Source organism: Blennius ocellaris (assembly GCF_963422515.1).
Source record: "Blennius ocellaris genome assembly, chromosome: 3".
NCBI lineage: Eukaryota > Metazoa > Chordata > Actinopteri > Blenniiformes > Blenniidae > Blennius > Blennius ocellaris.
The window spans coordinates 3,490,844-3,508,734 of NC_137652.1; the positions used below are offsets into that span (position 1 = coordinate 3,490,844).

The window sequence follows — 17,891 nt, forward strand, 5'->3', positions numbered from 1 at the left end:
CACACTGCGACTCGTCTGCCTAAAGCTTTTCCTGTAAACATTTCAACTTTCCTCGACATTCCTCAGGCGCGCCGGAGAAACTTAAATCGATCAACCGATCAATAAATACAAACCGACCAATAAATAAACGTAGGAAGTAATATAGAATACATTCAAGTACACCAGATCTTCGGTAGTGGAATGCAGGCGGATTCGACCCCTGGCTTGTGGGCTTACGGTCGGCGCGAAGCGTTACGTCGGGTCGTCACATGCACCTCGACGACCTCCGCCCCCCCCCCCCCTCGCCGGCGACCTCCACCGAGGTCGCGTCATAGCGCCGTGAGGGTGCGGAACAGCTGCGTGAGGCAGAAGACGGACGCGGTGAGCGCCGTGCACTGCTTGGCCAGCAGCTTGGTGCTCAGGTCCTGGCAGCTGCGCTTGCTGCTCGCCCGCTCCGCCGCCAGGCAGAAGTCCCTGAAGGAGCGGGCCACGTCGGCGAGGCCCGCCACCGCCTCCGCGTTCCGCCGGTCGCACCGGTCGCACCCGGAGAACCAGAGGCAGACGCCGGCGAGCTCCACCAGGGTCCGGAAGCTGGCGGCCAGCGAGCGCAGCATCTCCTCGGGGCTCTGCCCGACGCCCACCACCTTCTGGCAGCCGGACATCAGCCGCCGCGCCTCCAGCTGCAGGACCCGCTTGTTCTCGGTGAAGTGGGTGGGGCAGGTGTCTCTGGGGTGGCGCCCTCCGTAGCCCGCCGCCGACCGGTCGGCGCCGCCGCCCTCCAGGACGGAGAGGAGCCGGTCCACGTCGACGCGCAGCATCTGGAAGCCGGCGGGCGGCTCGGGGTAGCGCTGCCGGCCGAGCCGGCCGATGGCGTCCCGGTGCGAGTCGGAGGAGTCGGACAGCGGCGAGAGGAGCGGCGAGAGCTCCGAGGTAGAGCCGGAGAAGAGGATGGAGCGGGGGAAGGAGGGGGAGTAGGTGGAGGAGGAGGTGGAGAGAAAGGAGGGGAGCGGGGCCGAGCTCACGAGAGGAAGAGCCACGCCGGAGGTCTGCGTCGCGCCGCCGCTCTGCGTGCGGCAGGAGAACTCGTACACCGTCAGCTCGTCGTCGAACCCGTCGCCCGAACCGAAGCAGTTGGTGTAGACGGCCGGGCAGCCGCAGGCGTCCAGCGGCACCTGGACCCCTTCGGCCACCGACTCGCATCCGGACGCCAGCACGGAGCCGCAGCTGATCTCGGGCTTGAGGGGGGGCGGCGGAGACCGCCTGGCCGGGGAAGCTTGTTCTGGGACAGATCCTCGCAGACGGTAAACACTCTGCAGCCTGACGAAAGGCCCTTTGCCGAGTTGGAGTTCTGCTCCGGGGGTCTGCAGAGACCCATTAAGGGCCTGTCACTGCTGGCTCTTTGTGCTTTCTGAGCCAGACTGTGGAAAGGAAGGCCCGGACCGTTCAGGTTCTGCGTGGTCACCACAATCGGAGCGGGGACGGACGGAGACTGACCGCCTGTTCTGTGTCCCGGACTGTCTTCCGCTTTGGGCTCTGGAGGCTCTTTCACAGGACCAGGGGTGTCTGTGGTGAACTGTGAGGGTTCTGTTTGAAAGTGGCTCCTAATGGAGGCCGGAGGCTCAGTAATCGGTCCCGGTGTGTTCTTAAGAAGTCCGGAGAACAAGGAGGGTTGGGGACTTTGGGGTTTGGGCTCCGTCTGGACGGGAATCTGAGGACTAACTTCTGATCCTGAAGGAAAACTCTTGGCCGAGTTGACCTCCACCGAATACTCCCCGTCCACATCCGAGCCCGTAACCGTCGTGTCCGAATCGTCCGACTCCGCAGAGTCTGCGGCGGCGGCAGCCGCTTCCAGGTCCACGGTTTGCGTGACGTCGTGGACGTCCGTGACTTGGATGGTGATCTTTGAGGTTTCCCCGCTGCCGTCCTCAGACGCACTTTGCTCCACACTTTCAGCGCCAGCTTGGTTGACGGCTTCCTGCGATCGCGACAGATAGAGAGGCAACATCTGAATCTTCCCCCTGAGCGTCGAGGTAGACAGTCGTCCCATGATGCTCGGGGAACACGGCTGAAACAGGAAGTGAGTTGGAGACGAAGGCTCTTTGCGGACGTCCTGGATTGCAGACGCGTTCACCTTCGCCAAGCCCAGACTCGCCAAGCTGTCATTGGCCTCAGGGCTCGACAAGGCGGAATCCCTCCTGGGGTTGTCTTCCGGTTGATTTGAAGCATTTTGAAGCTCAAGCTCACTTTTCAATCGAACGCCTGAACTGAACGTCGGAGACGTGGCGCTGGTTGCGGCTCCAAGCTTCGCCGTGATAGAGTTTATAGCTCGAGTGTATTCGGGGTCGATGGACCGAAGCCTCAGAGGTTCAGCGTTCGGCGGGGATTTAACGATCACCTGCGAGTCGCTTTCACCGACGCCGTGCTTCGTGGCTTCACGCCTCTCGTCTCTGTCATCGCTCAAACTCAAGCTCACAGAATCGGTCACTTCGTCAGCGTCGTCGTCGAAGACGTTGTCCGAGGTGGTGCTGTCGGTGACGTCGTCGCCGGGGGTCGCGGAGGAAACGGACTTGTCGTCGTTCACACTGGTTTCCGGTGATTGTGCTTTGGCAGTGTGATTACTCCCATTGGTGTGATTGGCTTCGTGGCGTTCCTCAGGGTTTGAGCTTCCCGCGGTTCGGTCGGCTCCTTCGTCTTCCACCAAACAGCCACTGGGCGACTTCTGGAGCAGCGGTGCCAGAGGTAGAGGAGACGACGGCGGGGGCCGGGGGCGGGGAGTGTGGTAACCGCTTGGATTTCTCCAGCTCATCTTCAAGTATAAATTCATCTATATGTGTGTTCATGTCCGGGTCGGTGGGCGGCAGGAGGCCGTTGCTTCCCTTCACTTCGACCTCTGGAGTCTTTGAGTCGTCGTCCGGTGACCGGTCGGCGCCGAGGAGCAACCGCTGCCTCTCCTCGCCGCCGCTCTCTGGCAAAAACATGTGACGGGTGAACGGCCCGTTTCCGGTAACGCCCACCGCTTCATCCCTCTCTCCCTCCTCCCTCCCCTCACCCGTCTCCCCCTGTCCTCCCCCCTCCTCCTCTCCGTCAGCCCTCCGGTCAGCACTCTCCTTCCCGTCCGGGTCCACCCGGCAGCGGACCACCGTGATGGCCGGGGAAACGCCTTTCACCAGGTCTGTGACCGATTTGGACTCCATGGCGTCCGGCTCCATCTCCATGTCCTGCTTCTTGGTCCTGGGGGATGCCTGGGGATCTCTGCGTTGCCCATGGGCCCGCGGGCCGGAGAGCGAGTCGGACCTGTAGGCGGAAGAAGGTTTGGACAGGATGGGTTTGGACTCCAGCTGAGTCGGTTCCCCTTCAGAGTGGGTGAGCGAGGACACGGTGGGACTGGGGTTCTGCGTCTGCCTCGAAGGTTCGGGGTCTGAGCTGAGGGTCTGGGCGCCGCCGGTCTCGGCCGGGAGGTTGTTGTGAAGCCGGGTCGCCCGCTGGGACTTGGGGTCCGGGTCGGGGTACGACACTCTGGAGGTGTACTCGGTCTCCATGTAAGAACGCCGCTTACGGGATCGTTTTCGGAGCTGGAGCGACGTCTCGCCTTCGTCTTTGTCTTCTTCTTCTTCTTCTTCTTCTTGTGCTTTTCTGTCCTTGTCTGCGTCCGGCACAGACACCTGGATGTCGCTGAGGCTGAGCGAACTGAGGAAGTCCAGCTTCATCTCGGTGCAAACGTCTGGAAGAAACAGAGAATCACAGTCACTGTAGAGCAGGATGTGATCCGAGTGTAAATGAAGATAAACACATTTAAACTTCTTCTTATTGCAACAATTAACAATTAATGTATAAAGCATAATGGAATGCATCAGTTGTGTCAGATCTTAATAGACTATATTTGACATTTTGTTGTAAAAATGCAGCTGATGTTCCTCAGAATTATCCTCAAGTTCTGCCGTATATAGATTGTATTGGTCTGGATGACTGTTCTAAATAGTGTGGGGGGTTTCTTTGTCGAATATCCGCATAAGTCTTCATACAAAATGTGATTTATTTCAGAAAACTTTAAAAGAGGATCTTGTAAAGAGGAGGTCCGGTTACATTTCAACATTAAATCAAATCTGAGAAAGAAACTGAAGCAAGTGGCCACAACTTTACAACTGATCGTTGTATTTAAATCGGTTTTAGGGCAATAATACACTTCTCAGTTAAGTGAACTTCAACATGGATGAGATGATTCAGCGAGAAAGTATCACGAAATATTGTAAAGCTTTATTAGATCAATAGTTTTTTGTTGGTTTTCTTCTAAATTGGAGGCTATAATTGCCATAATCCAATTTGTGGTTTATCCATTAGAAATAAATGAGAAAACAATTAGGCTTTCATCCTTATTCCATTTTCTGGATGCATTTGTCAATTGTCCCTAAGTGCTTCCACCACCAGGTGGCGGCAAAAGCAGGAAAGGTCATGACGTTGTTATTGCTGATTCTTCAGAGATGAAAAAAAACGGAGTCGATGAATGAAGTCAGATGTGTTTGGATTGAAATGAGGACCATGATGGACGTTTAGTAATTAAAAAAAAAACTTGTGGAGGAAGACGATTAATTCTGACAGTTTGTGATTGGTGACGTTGCGTCACGAGGGCCTAAGACGCAGTAAATATGTTGAAAAGGACAGATTGTTTCCTGCGATCACGCGGCGGCGGTCACCTCGCGGCGCGGCGTCCGGCGGCGCCGGGTCTTCGGGCGAGGCGAAGCCGTCCCGGGCGTCGAAGAACTCGTCGTCGGAGCTGCTGTCGCCGAAGCCGGGGGGCGGCTGCAGGATGGGGACGGCCGGGTCCTGGGCGCCGCCCTCACCCCCCGCCCCCGCCCCCGCCCCCGCGGCGCCCTGCGGGGGCTGGGACAGGCTGCGGGCGCTGTCGGGCGTGATGTTGGAGCAGATGTTGTAGTAGCAGCGGGCGTCGCTCTGGTCGAAGTTGAAGACGAAGTCCAAGCGGGAGGAGGAGGAGGAGGACGTGGACAGGGGACGCTCCCTGGAAACGCCCCCCGCGGTCAGACTTCCCGCCCTCCTCGCTGCCGCCTCCACTTCCTGTAACACGTTCCTCCCCCTCCTGCTCCTCCTCAGCTCGTCCTCCTCCTCCTCCTCCTCCTCCTCGCTGGCCTCCGGGGGGCTCGGCAGGAAGTCCACGAGGCGGGAGAGCTCGGCGAAGCACAGCGAGCCGTCGTCCGAACAGAGGCCACTTGCACAGTTCTGATGGGCGGAGTCGGGGGTGAGGAGGTGTGGATCTCCTCCGTCCCCTGACCTCCTGCAGGAGTCTCCTCCTCCTCCTCCTCCTCCTCCTCCTCCTCCTCCTCCTCCTCCTGCGAGGTGCAGGAGGGGGTGGCAGTGAGGCGGCGGCGGGGTGAGGAGGTGAGGCTGAGCGTGGCGCTGGGGGAAAGGGTGGAGGTGAAGGGAGGAGTGGACGTGAGTCGGGGCGCTCAGGAGGACGGAGGTAGAGGAGCAGGACAGCAAGTCGTCCTCCTCCAGGGCGTCCAGGGAGTCGCTGGACGGGCTGGTGAGGACGCGGGAGTCCGTGTGACACGAGTCCGACGCCTCCGAGGCGGACGGGTGATCGTCCGCCGCCCGACCCTCGGACCCACCTCCGACCTGTCCTGCGATCTGTCCTCCAGTCGGTCCCTCCGTCTGTCCGCCCTCCTTCACGTCTTCTGTCCGTCCCAGATCTTCCCCTCGGCTGTCTTCACTCTCACCCGCCGCCGTCTTCTCCTTTTCGCCGACGCCGTCCTTCTCGTCCTTCTCGTCCTTCTCCTCCTTGACCTTACTCTCGTCCCACGATCGTCCGCCCGTCTCTTTGCCGTCCCTCTTCCTCTGCCTGTCTTTTCTTCTCCTGCCGTCCGGGTCCGAGGACGACCGGACGCGATGGCGAGGCTTCCCGTCTCGAGACGCCAGGCTCGCCGGCGGCCCCGCGCCCGGGTCCGAGGAGTCGTCCGAGTCGCTGCCGCAGCGCGAGACGTAGCCTGGGGAGTCCAACCCACAGCAGAGACACCGTCACGGGAAGGAAGACAACGTTTAAAAAAATACATAAATAACTACAGCGGTAAATAGACGTGAGAACGTGGACATGGAAAAATGTCAAAACAAAATGCACATTGTAGATATGAAGGATGGACAATTACATGTGAAAAAAATTACATTTTGGTAGCAAATTGTATTTAATTATTAATATTCATTATCATTTACCAATTATAATTTCCAGTTTAATCTCACTTTTCTTTTTCAACATAAATATCAATAATAATAATAATAATATATTATTATATAATAATAATAATAGTATTATATAATAATAACAATAATAATAATAATAATAATTATTATTATTATATTATAATATTATTATTATTAATAAAGGTAGTGGATTCTGGCCCGGATAATAATAATAATAATAATAATAACAATTATTATTATTATTATTATTATTAATATTATTATTAATAATATTATTATTAATTATTATATATATTATTATCTACTCATTTATAAATTCCCTCATTAGTTATTTTTTTTGTGTTTTCCAGGTTTTCCAGGTTATTGGGGTTGTGGAACGCGCCGGCGCAGCCTTATTTCTACACGGTTCCACCACGCGCATCGTCTCCGTCCTCAGCAGTAACAGATTATTGTAGAACACGTGCACGGGCCTCCGCACCTTCCTCCGCAGACACCCTGTGCTTCCTGGAGTCGTCGGTCCAGGGGAAGATGTTGAGCCCGGGGTCGACGAACACCCGGCAGTACCCTGCGATCAGGCAGGACATGTCCTTGGCCGCGGACGACTCCAACAGCAACGTGATGGGCTGGAAGGACGACACCAGGTGAGACAAGGCAGTGGAAGAGCACCAACCATCCGTCCATCCATCCGTCCAGCCGTCCGTCCATCCATCCATCCATCCAATCCACTTTATTTATACAGCACATTTAAACAACAAAGCGTTTCCAAAGTGCTGCACATGAGACTGCACATAAAAACAATAAAACTAAAACAATGCAAATTAGCTCCAACACTAAATAAGTAAAAAACCATAAATAAAAATAAAAACAGATTAAAAACTACAAACACATTAAAAAAAACTACAAATAAGAATACAACAATGTAAAAGAAATTAATAGAAATATAAAAACGCTTAAAAAGTAATAAAATAAATAAGAACAATAAAATAAATTAAAGGGGGGGTCCATCCATCCATCCATCCATCCATCCATCCATCCATCCATCCATGTTATTAAACCGCGGGGTTGGATTTGGAGCAGATTCCAGCTGATTCTGCTCGTAAGGAGGATAAATCCTGAAGATCAGTCGTTCGTTATCAAAACTGGCCTCAGAGTCGTGTCGTCAGGTGGAGTTTGTAAAAACGCACCAGAACGCAACAGCTGGAAGAGACGTTTCCTGGACTTTTTACTTTAGTTTTGCACCAGAAAGTTTAATTAAAACTGGCTTCATGTTGAGATTGGAGTTCTCTTCTGGAGTCGACATTTATTTCAGCGTATATAATCGACAACACGACAAAGACCGACTTCACACCTCAGGGTTTTTATGGCACAATTTTACAAGAGGAAATCAGGCTGAACTGAATTGTGTTTGACGTTCCCGGTGTAAAAGTCACTGAAACGTATTAATCATACGTCGTACTTGTTCTGGAGCTGTGTGGCCACGCCCCCCCTCCCCCCCGTCCCTCCTCACCTTGATGTCCTGCAGGTAGATCTTCACCAGGCTGACCTTGTCGGACTCGGGCAGCAGCTCGATGCGCGTGATGCAGGCGAACTCGGTGAGGACGGACAGGATGCTCAGCTTGTGGTTGACCACCTGACTCACCCCGTACCGAGCCCCCACCAGCAGGGTCACCATGGACTCCCGGTCCTGGAGCTGCAAACGGACGGATCCCCAGCTTTTAAATCCGCACAACCTCAACAAACAACCCTACGACCCCCTCAACCCTCCGCATGCGTGGCTCGGGGACCCGACCATCATGGTGGCGCTGAAGGATTTCCCCCCGAACGACTTGAGGTCGCTCAGCTCGTCCAGGTAGTGGATCCTGGCCCGGTCCGCCGACTCGCCCTTCTGCTTGGGGTCGTGCTGCGACTGGCTCTTCTTCATGTGGTAGCAGATGGCCTTCCGCAGGTCTTTCTCCCGCATGTTCCTCAGCAGCGTCGACGACACGAAGTTCTCGATGCCCCAGGTCTTCCTGCAGGAAGGCGGAAGGGGGGGGGGGCGTTCAGTTTCTGAAAAGTTCCCACTATTTTAAAGTCCTAGTGAAATGGAAACTCGACCTCCAAAACACTCTGGCCGTCGCTTCTAGAGACATTTTTTATGCTAACTGGCCGAAGGGTAAAATGTTAAAACACGGCAATCTGCGAGAAAATAGCCGATAAACGGCGCCATTTCCTCTGCTGGGCGGAGCTTCTGACAATAACAGAGTGACATCACGAGTTGTGCACACGCCCAAGTTGTGTTTACATTATGGAGGATCAGAGTTTTGACCACGAAGAGGCTGAATTTAACCATATTTCATCATCATGGTCATTTCAAACCCAGTGATTGATGAAGAAGACACAGAAGGTGGTTCTGCCATCGGTGACCCCGTCTGGAACATGTTTGAGGAAGCAGAAGACGCTTCGTCCTCCATTCGTCCTCGTCTCCTCGCCTCAGCAGCCGCCAGTTTTCACCTTTGAGGCTTTGAGGCTCCTGACTTTTGGCAGAACGACCGGCTTCCTGGATCGAACACATCGAAGCGCTTTTCCGACTGCGCGGAATCACCGAAGATGAGTCCAGGTATTACTTGATCGTCTACTAGCCGCCCGAGCTAGCGGCTAGCCGCTCCCGCCGCCCGTGCTCCTTTCCTCCTCCCTCAGTCTCTTCCAGGCTCAATCTTTCATCAAGGCTCATAAAACACCGACTATAACTTCAAAACACTGTAAAAACTTGGATATTTAAGAGGGAAACAGGCCGATATAAACACAACAGATGGAGATCTGCACAACTCTTGACGAAAAAGGATTCCCCCGACTTCCTCGGCTGGAGATTCAAAATTCAAATAACTTTGTTAAGCGACAACAGTGGTGGGGCAGAGTCGGAGGAACCTTACAAGTAGTAGCCCAACTCTCGTTTTTTGCAATGTAGTGTTTTACATTTCACTGGGACTTTAAGTTTCTGACTGCAACACAAATACGTTCGATTTCTCACGAAGACACAAGAGCAGGTGGCGTGTTGTGTGTGTCTCACGTGATCATCTTCAGGTTGGTCTTGGGCGACTGTCCGCAGGTCGCCAGCCGCTCCTGGATGTGCAGGGCGGCCAGTCGCAACGCCGTGTTGCACCTCATCTCCACCGCGAAGCGCTCCTGCAGCACGTCGTTCACCCCCTGAAGCACGGCCACAGCAAAAAAAAACACACAAAGATCTTTTGGGGGGGGGTCTGGAGCGGCACAAGACTCGATGTCCCGGAAACCTTTCGCAACGAGCTTTCTCGCCCCCGGAGGTCCATCAAATGTCGCCGGGTTTCACCGGCGGGAACGGCGAAGAAGTGAAAAACCGTTAAAAACCCGGGGAGGCGGCGTCGTTCCCGCTGTTACGCCGCGTTAAAAGTTCACGTCTCGACCGCGAACCGGCGTTTTTGAGCCGATCGTACCTGCAGATACAGGTACTCGAAGGCGGTGGGATCGTCCTGCAGCAGCGTCTCCAGGCTCCTGGGCATGAAACACACTCGGAACAGACACCTGTAGTCGTGGGCTTCCTTCTTCTGGACCACCTGCACACACACACACACACACACACACACACACACACACATCAACAAAGAAGTTGCTTGGTTTACACGTCAGAAATATGTTTGATTAAACATGAGCACATTGAGTTTCTCACTCTAATAAACTTCATTAAAAGAGATTCAATCTACTTGGAAACGTGCGACATGATTAAACTACATTAAATCAACAGATATTTCCTTTCAGTGCAGGTGTGTATGTGAACATGTGTGTAACTGTGTATGTGTGTAAGTGAATGTGTTTATATATATGAGTATGTGTATCTATGTCATAATTATGTATATGTCTGAATATTGTATGTGTATATATACATATTTATGTCTTCTATGTTAGATAAAATTCTCACTGTAATATTTACGTATATAATACTTTTTTCAAATACAGAAAGATAATTATAATTTAGGGATTTAGGTATATATGAGTGTGTGTGTGTGTGTGTGTGTGTGTGTGTGTGTGTGTGTGTGTGTGCATGAATGTAAGTGTGGGTCTAAATAAACATAGATTATGTATTTTTTTGTATAACTATATTTTCACCAGATATGATCTATTTAAAGTTGGTGGATGAAAACAGCCACCAACGCCACCAAAGGGAGTTTTTTTTGTTTTTTTTCAAATCTGATGCTTCACAAAAACTAAATATGCTTCAAAGTCAGTTACATTACTAATGTTTTAAATATCCAAGACGGTAATAACATGTAATAAACCTCTTGTTGATCATTTATTATGCTGAAAAGAGGTAATTTTGTGGTTTTCCCTCCCAAAATCATGACTTCATCTTCTAAATGGGCATTCAAATGGTTAATAAATTTTTATTTATTTTTTTTTATATTTGGGAGTTTTGATCAGGACTGAGGTTGATTAACAGATTTATGCAAAAAAAAGTTTACAGCTGTCAAGCTGTTAGTGGATGAAAACAGCCACGAACGCCACCAAAGGAAGTTTTTTTGAACGAGTTAATAATAATAATAATAATATTGCACATATATTTTTGGCATGTGTGTCTACGATGTATGTACGTGTCTGTGTGTGTGTGTGTGTGTGTGTGTGTGTGTGTGTGTGTGTGTGTGTGTGTGTGTGTGTGTGTGTGTGTGTGTGTGTGTGTGTGTGTGTGTGTGTGTGTGTGTGTGTGTGTGTGTGTGTGTGTACCTGCTGGATCCTCTCCTCGTCGTGCAGCAGCAGCAGTTTGCTGATGCTGAGCTGCTGCTCCAGAACCAGAGAGAAATGCTCGACGCGGCTCAGGGACAGTTTCTCCCTCAGCGTCATGACGATGTCCTGGCCAACACAGTCACACCTTCAGCGGCGGCGGCTTCAAAGCCTCGTCACAAAGAAACGTCTTTCATCTATCATCTGTCCATTCGTCCACTTTTTTCTATTAACCATCCGTCCGCCTGCCCAGCCGTCCATCCTCACTGGTTTATGATTACAAACCGTGACCTCTGACCCCCCCCCCCCCCCCCCCCCTCGGACACACTGGGAGCATTTCAGTGTAATTCTACGCCGCCGTACCTTGACAGTGGTGGCCGGCTCGAACTTGAAGGCCTTGGTCTGCCCGTTCTCCAGATACACCTTCAGCACGTTGGGCAGGAAGAGCAGCGAGTTCCCCTGCAAGGCGAAGCGGAGGTCAAGGGGTCAAGGGGTCAAGGGGTCAAGGAGACGCTCGATTGGCTTTGAGAAGCCGGCCGTCGTCAATCACTGCAAGAGGGACGCCGACGTCCTCACATTCTCCCTGCTTCCGTCTCCTCCTCCTCCCTTGTCCTCTCATGATTTTAGGTTTTAGAAAGTGTTTTTCTGTACAGACGCCGCGACGCGATGCAACATTGATGAAAAGCACGGTTTCAAGTCGGATTCTCAGACCCCCCCCCCCCCTCCCCCCTCCCCCGTCCCATCCGACGTCTCATCGTCTTGTAATCGCAGGCATTAGAGATATCCGGATATCGACCCGCTTTCCCTGGCTGATGGCTAAATGGCTCCGGCCTCTGTGGTTTCCAACAGCTAATTTCACATCCGCCGTCGGGACGGAAAAAACAAAAAAAACAACCCCCCCCCCCCCACCGAGCCCGAAGCGTCCAAAACAGAAACTGCTCACGGGGGGTTGGAATCAAACGCACCCATTATGAAGCAACGTGCCTCATCAGGACTCATTCATCAGCATTCGTTTCTCAGTACGGCGGAAAAAAAAACCCCAAAAAAACCCGGACACACGATACTGAATTTAGAAGAAAGAAGAGCTGTTTTCTCTTTTCTGTTCTATTTTTAACCAGGCGACACTCTGATGAGCTTGTTTCTTTTCGTTCCCGTCGCCTCTCCCAGGACTCTCAGCAATGTTAAAAAAAAAAAAGGTAGGAAAAATAGACCTGACTATACGTAATAACGATATATATGATAGGAGATAATGTGAAATATTTGATTTGGGGAAACATGAAAATGACGGTTATCTTTCTTTTTGTGTTTACACTGTAAAATACTGTGCATAGAATGCTTAAAATATACCTGTAAATATGTAAACATTCAGAATGTTGAACATTGGGACGGCATTGAGAGGCAAAAATAACAGTAAATCTTCTTTTCTGCTCCTTTTCATTCAAAATGTGAACTGGAAGTTTTGACGCGGAAGCGTGTTTTGTCTTTGTTTTTCAATGAAGATAAAGAATTCCATACAAACAAAGAAATGTTGAGATCTGTCAGCGGAAACAGGCGACGCTCGCTCACTCCTCACCCGGACGGGTCACCGTGGCGACGGACTCTGAACGTCTCACCTGAGAGTGGCCGTTCACTTCCACCTCCTCGGCGAAGTGGACCTTCACGGGGTTGGAGCGCAGCTTGGCTCTTTTCTCCGGGGTGATGAACGACGACTTGGGGCCCTGAGGGCGGGAGACACACTGAGCACCATGGTAGGACTGCATGGTGGTGTAGTACTGCATGGTGGTGTAGTACTGCATGGTGGTGCAGTACTGCATGTTGTTGTACTACTGCATGTTGGTGTAGTTCTGCATGTTGGTGTAGGACTGCATGGTGGTGTAGGACTGCATGGTGGTGTACTACTGCATGTTGGTGTAGTTCTGCATGTTGGTGTAGGACTGCATGGTGGTGTAGGACTGCATGGTGGTGCAGTACTGCATGTTGTTGTACTACTGCATGTTGGTGTAGTTCTGCATGTTGGTGTAGGACTGCATGGTGGTGTAGGACTGCATGGTGGTGTAGTACTGCATATTGGTGTAGGACTGCATGGTGGTGTAGGACTGCATGTTGGTGTAGTACTGCATATTGGTGTAGGACTGCATGGTGGTGTAGGACTGCATGTTGGTGTAGTACTGCATGGTGGTGTAGTTCTGCATGTTGGTGTAGGACTGCATGTTGGTGTAGTACTGCATGGTGGTGCAGTACTGCATGTTGTTGTACTACTGCATGTTGGTGTAGTTCTGCATGTTGGTGTAGGACTGCATGGTGGTGTAGTACTGCATATTGGTGTAGGACTGCATGGTGGTGTAGGACTGCATGTTGGTGTAGTACTGCATATTGGTGTAGGACTGCATGGTGGTGTAGGACTGCATGGTGGTGTAGTACTGCATATTGGTGTAGGACTGCATGGTGGTGTAGGACTGCATGGTGGTGTAGTACTGCATATTGGTGTAGGACTGCATGGTGGTGTAGGACTGCATGTTGGTGTAGTACTGCATATTGGTGTAGGACTGCATGGTGGTGTAGGACTGCATGGTGGTGTAGTACTGCATGTTGGTGTAGTACTGCATGGTGGTCTGGTACTGCATGGTGGTGTAGTACTGCATGTTGTTGTACTACTGCATGTTGGTGTACTACTGCATGTTGGTGTAGTACTGCATGTTGTTGTACTACTGCATGGTGGTGTAGGACTGCATGTTGTTGTACCACTGCATGTTGGTGTAGTACTGCATGTTGTTGTAGTACTGCATGTTGGTGTAGTACTGCATGTTGGTGTAGTACTGCATGGTGGTGTACTACTGCATGGTGGTCTGGTACTGCATGGTGGTGTAGTACTGCATGTTGTTGTACTACTGCATGTTGGTGTACTACTGCATGTTGGTGTAGTACTGCATGGTGGTGTAGTGCTGCATGGTGGTGTAGTACTGCATGGTGGTGTAGTGCTGCATGGTGGTCTGGTACTGCATGGTGGTGTAGTACTGCATGTTGGTGTAGTACTGCATGTTGATGTAGTACTGCATGGTGGTGTAGTACTGCATGTTGGTGTAGTACTGCATGGTGGTCACAGTAATGAGTGGTTCACTCATGAAGTTAAAATCTGGATTTTAGAGGAGGAAGATGCTCTATAATCTGGTGTTAGAGGAGGAAGATGCTCTATAATCTGATGTCAGAGGAGGAAGATGCTCTATAATCTGATGTTAGAGGAGGAAGATGCTCTATAATCTGGTGTCAGAGGAGGAAGATGCTCTGTAATCTGATGTCAGAGGAGGAAGATGCTCTATGATCTGGTGTTAGAGGAGGAAGATATACCGAGTCTTTCTGATAAAATGATGTTTCCATAATTTAAAAAAATGCAGATTAACACAAAACACACATCCAAATCCACTTTCTTCTAAAAGGCCATGAAACTGTTCATTATACATCTTGAGTGCAAGACAAACGGAGCCAAACCAGAGTTTTCACACAGTCGGACACATCTGGCGGATTGAAGAAGCGAAAGAAGCTGCTGAATCATAATAATCCTCCTCTTGTCTCACGTCTGATTAGAACAAAACCCTCTTCGCTGGGTTCAGACGTGTTTTACCCGCCGGCCGACGGGACGGAGACGAACATTTGCCGCGAATTCCTAAAAGCTGCTTAACGATTTCTCGCAGGAGCCGCGAGCCGATGAATCACCGCGAAGATGCTTCAATCAGCAGAGCCTGATGAGAATCACCGAGGGGCGGCCATTTATTTACCTCCGTGGAAACACATACATCAAGTCAGTGTGTGTGTGTGCGTGTGTGTGCGTGTCAGATTGTAGCGTGTCGTCGCGGCGGGACCTTGGCGACCGCGCTGTGGTTAGCAATGACCCCGGGCCTCACTAGCATTCTGATTAATGGGTTTGTTGACAACAGCGGGTTTCAAATCCCCGGTGTCAAAGACATTGGACATGTAGAGCACGTGGCTGTGCAAACACACACACGCACACACACACACACACACACACACACACACACACACACTAGACATGCTATTGCACCAGAGTGAATGAAGGGAAGGAAGGAAATACTTCCTACAACAACAGAGTGTGAATTGTTTGGACAAATGTGCAAATTCCACTTTCTAAAAGTTTTCCCAGCAATAATAATCGTCCCCACACCAGAAGTGAAGAAAGTGTGTCCTCTCTCTCTCTCCCTGTTACGGGTTTTTAAAAAGTGTGTTGCTCCAAGCAGCCAATCAGAAATCAAACCCCTATATAGTGTCATCGGGGGGGGTTTTAGCCAATCACAATCAAGGTAGGCTCCCCCCCCCCCCTTTGACTCCTCCCACAATTTAGGCAGCTCTGCTCTGGCACATGGCGCCACGAGAGGAAGTGCTTCCCGTGTGTGTGGGCGGAGCCAGTCCAGCTCACACAGACACAGCGGATTCTGAATGTAGCTGCCGGGATCCGATGTTCAAATGGAGGGGGGAAAAAAATCAAGGAGAAGAAATAAACTTTTGAAAACAAGTTTTCTGGACCAACGAGACCAAAGAGGAAGAGTTTGACCCGCTGGACGATACGACCGCCTTGAAATGACGACACTCACCAGCATCGTCCTGAGGATCGTCATCGTCAGCGTCTCCTGGCACTCCCTGAAACACACGGAAAGCCTGAAAACGCTTTTATACAAACGAGTCTGGTGCGTTTGTACTCAAGAGTCGTCGATCAGCCACAACATGAGAGCAACTCGCCTTCTGCTCCCGGATTAAACGAGACGCAATGTTCTCTGTTGATTCTCACGGTAGACGACTGATTGACGTTTCCGCTGCTTCCTGCCGGGTCGAGATTCACTCCGGAGCAGGTTGAAAATGTTGCTGTGTGATTACCGTATTTTCCGCACTATAAGGCACCTAAATACCTCAAATTTTCTCAAAAGCTGCCAGTGCGCCTTATAACCCGATGCGCCTTATATATGGAAGAATTGCTCTACTCCAGACTGCTATTTGACAGCTGAACAACCAGAAGCTTTTATTTTGACAACTCTAACTTGGCAACCGGATCTTCAGAGCGGACGACACTCCACACAACACCTTAATCACTCATGGTTGCACACCAACATTCTAACAAACCAAAATAAACTAGATGAAATAACTACTCCCTAAACTGGGGAACAAAAACACAATCAACACAATCAACACAACACCAAGCCCACTAACAACCCACAATAACCTCCAACAACACAAAACATGAATTCCCATCATGCCTTGCATCCTGAGCTCCTCAGTGCAGCCGATAGCTGCAATGAATTATGGGAGTTTCTGTTTGTGGTGTTTTAAATGCAATTATTGGGGGTTCTATTTGGTTTGTGGTGTCGGTAATAATTGTGTTGTGTTGTGTTTTTGTTGCTTAGTTCATGTAGTTTAGTTTATTACCGGTAGTTGTAAGTTGTCAACCAGCAGTGAAGAAGGTTTTGTGTGTAGTGTCCTCCTGGCATAGGCTGCAGGTAGCACTATCAAAATAAAGTGCGTGCACCTCTCTGGGTGTTAGAATCAGTGGAAAAAGTAGCCTAATGGCTTTGAGCTATAAAGGTTGTTGACCACTGGTCTATTCCATGTGCCTTATAATCCGGTTGGCCTTATAGTGCAGAAAATACGGTAAATGTCTGGACACATTTCCTCACTTTTCATAACATATCCACGTTGCAAGTATTGCATGTTGCTCCTGCTGTCGTTCCTGCCACTCGGATTCCATGTTCCCGTGCGGACGGCGTATGAGTGTGAGCGACGTCGTTCGGACTGAACTCCAGAAGGGATCGTTATTAAATCAGTCAGTGATTCTCAGGAACAGACGTCCAGAGAACCGTTCAATTCCATCGTCACAGGACTAAACAGACGGTTGTACTGTTGTGGCTGATCGCTAGACGTGTGTCTTGAAGCGTGTGCTTGGGTTTCAGATTTCAGAAGTGTGTGTGTGTGTGTGTGTGTGTGTGGACCTGATTATTTCACTGGCTTGCTCCGGGGTCAGGTCGTCGACGGCGACGTTATTGATCTTCACCAGCTGGTCTCCGGGGACGAGACGACCGTCTGCAGGACCGCCTGGACACAAGAAACGTCCTGGTGAGGGGCGCCGCTCGGCCCGATGCGCTGCCGTACCAGGTGGAGGTCCGGTACCAGGTGGTACTCCGGTACTGGGCGGCACTCCGGTCCCCGGTGGTGCTCCAGTATCAAGGAGTGCTCTGGTACTAGGTGGCATTCTGGTACCAGATGGAGCTATGGTACCAGGTGGCACTCTAGTACCAGACAGTGCTCCAGTACCAGGTGGTACTCTGGCACTAGGTGGCACTCCAGTATCAAGGAGTGCTCCGGTACCTGGTGGAGCTCCAGCACCAGGCGGGCATTCTAGTACCAGGTGGTACTCTGGTACCAGGTGGTACTCCGGTAGCAGGAGGTACTCTGGTACCCGGTGGTACTCCGGTACCAGTGGTACTCCGGTACCAGGCGGCACTCTGGTACCAGGCGGTACTCTGGTACCAGGTGGTACTCCGGTACCAGGTGGTACTCCGGTAGCAGGTGGTACTCTAGTACCAGGTGGTACTCCGGTAGCAGGAGGTACTCTAGTACCAGGTGGTACTCTGGTACCAGGAAGTACTCTGGTACCAGGTGGTACTCCGGTACCAGGCAGCACTCTAGTACCAGGTGGTACTTCCGGTACCAGGCAGCACTCTGGTACCAGGTGGTACTCCAGTACCAGGCAGCACTCTAGTACCAGGTGGTACTCTGGTACCAGGTGGTACTCCGGTAGCAGGAGGCACTCTGGTACCAGGTGGTACTCTGGTACCAGGTGGTACTCCGGTAGCAGGAGGTACTCTGGTACCAGGTGGTACTACTGGTACCAGAGTGGTACTCCGGTAGCAGGAGGTACTCTAGTACCAGGTGGTACTCCGGTAGCAGGAGGTACTCTAGTACCAGGTGGTACTCCG

General features: G+C 51.2%; 1 protein-coding gene across 1 annotated transcript in view; it reads right to left on the minus strand.

Moving 5' to 3' along the window:
- Positions 1-308: 308 nt before the first annotated feature.
- frmpd1a (FERM and PDZ domain containing 1a) overlaps positions 309-17,891 on the minus strand; it is a gene marked incomplete at both ends in the record, with an annotated part of 29,952 nt that continues 12,369 nt past the window's right edge. Inside the window, 15 exon segments of the mRNA XM_080520906.1 lie at positions 309-1,250; positions 1,253-2,740; positions 2,742-3,700; positions 4,671-5,975; positions 6,665-6,809; positions 7,694-7,876; positions 7,976-8,195; positions 9,233-9,369; positions 9,636-9,755; positions 10,918-11,043; positions 11,278-11,373; positions 12,528-12,632; positions 15,519-15,564; positions 16,905-17,007; positions 17,346-17,634. Coding sequence (XP_080377032.1) covers positions 309-1,250; positions 1,253-2,740; positions 2,742-3,700; positions 4,671-5,975; positions 6,665-6,809; positions 7,694-7,876; positions 7,976-8,195; positions 9,233-9,369; positions 9,636-9,755; positions 10,918-11,043; positions 11,278-11,373; positions 12,528-12,632; positions 15,519-15,564; positions 16,905-17,007; positions 17,346-17,634 — 6,264 coding nt within the window.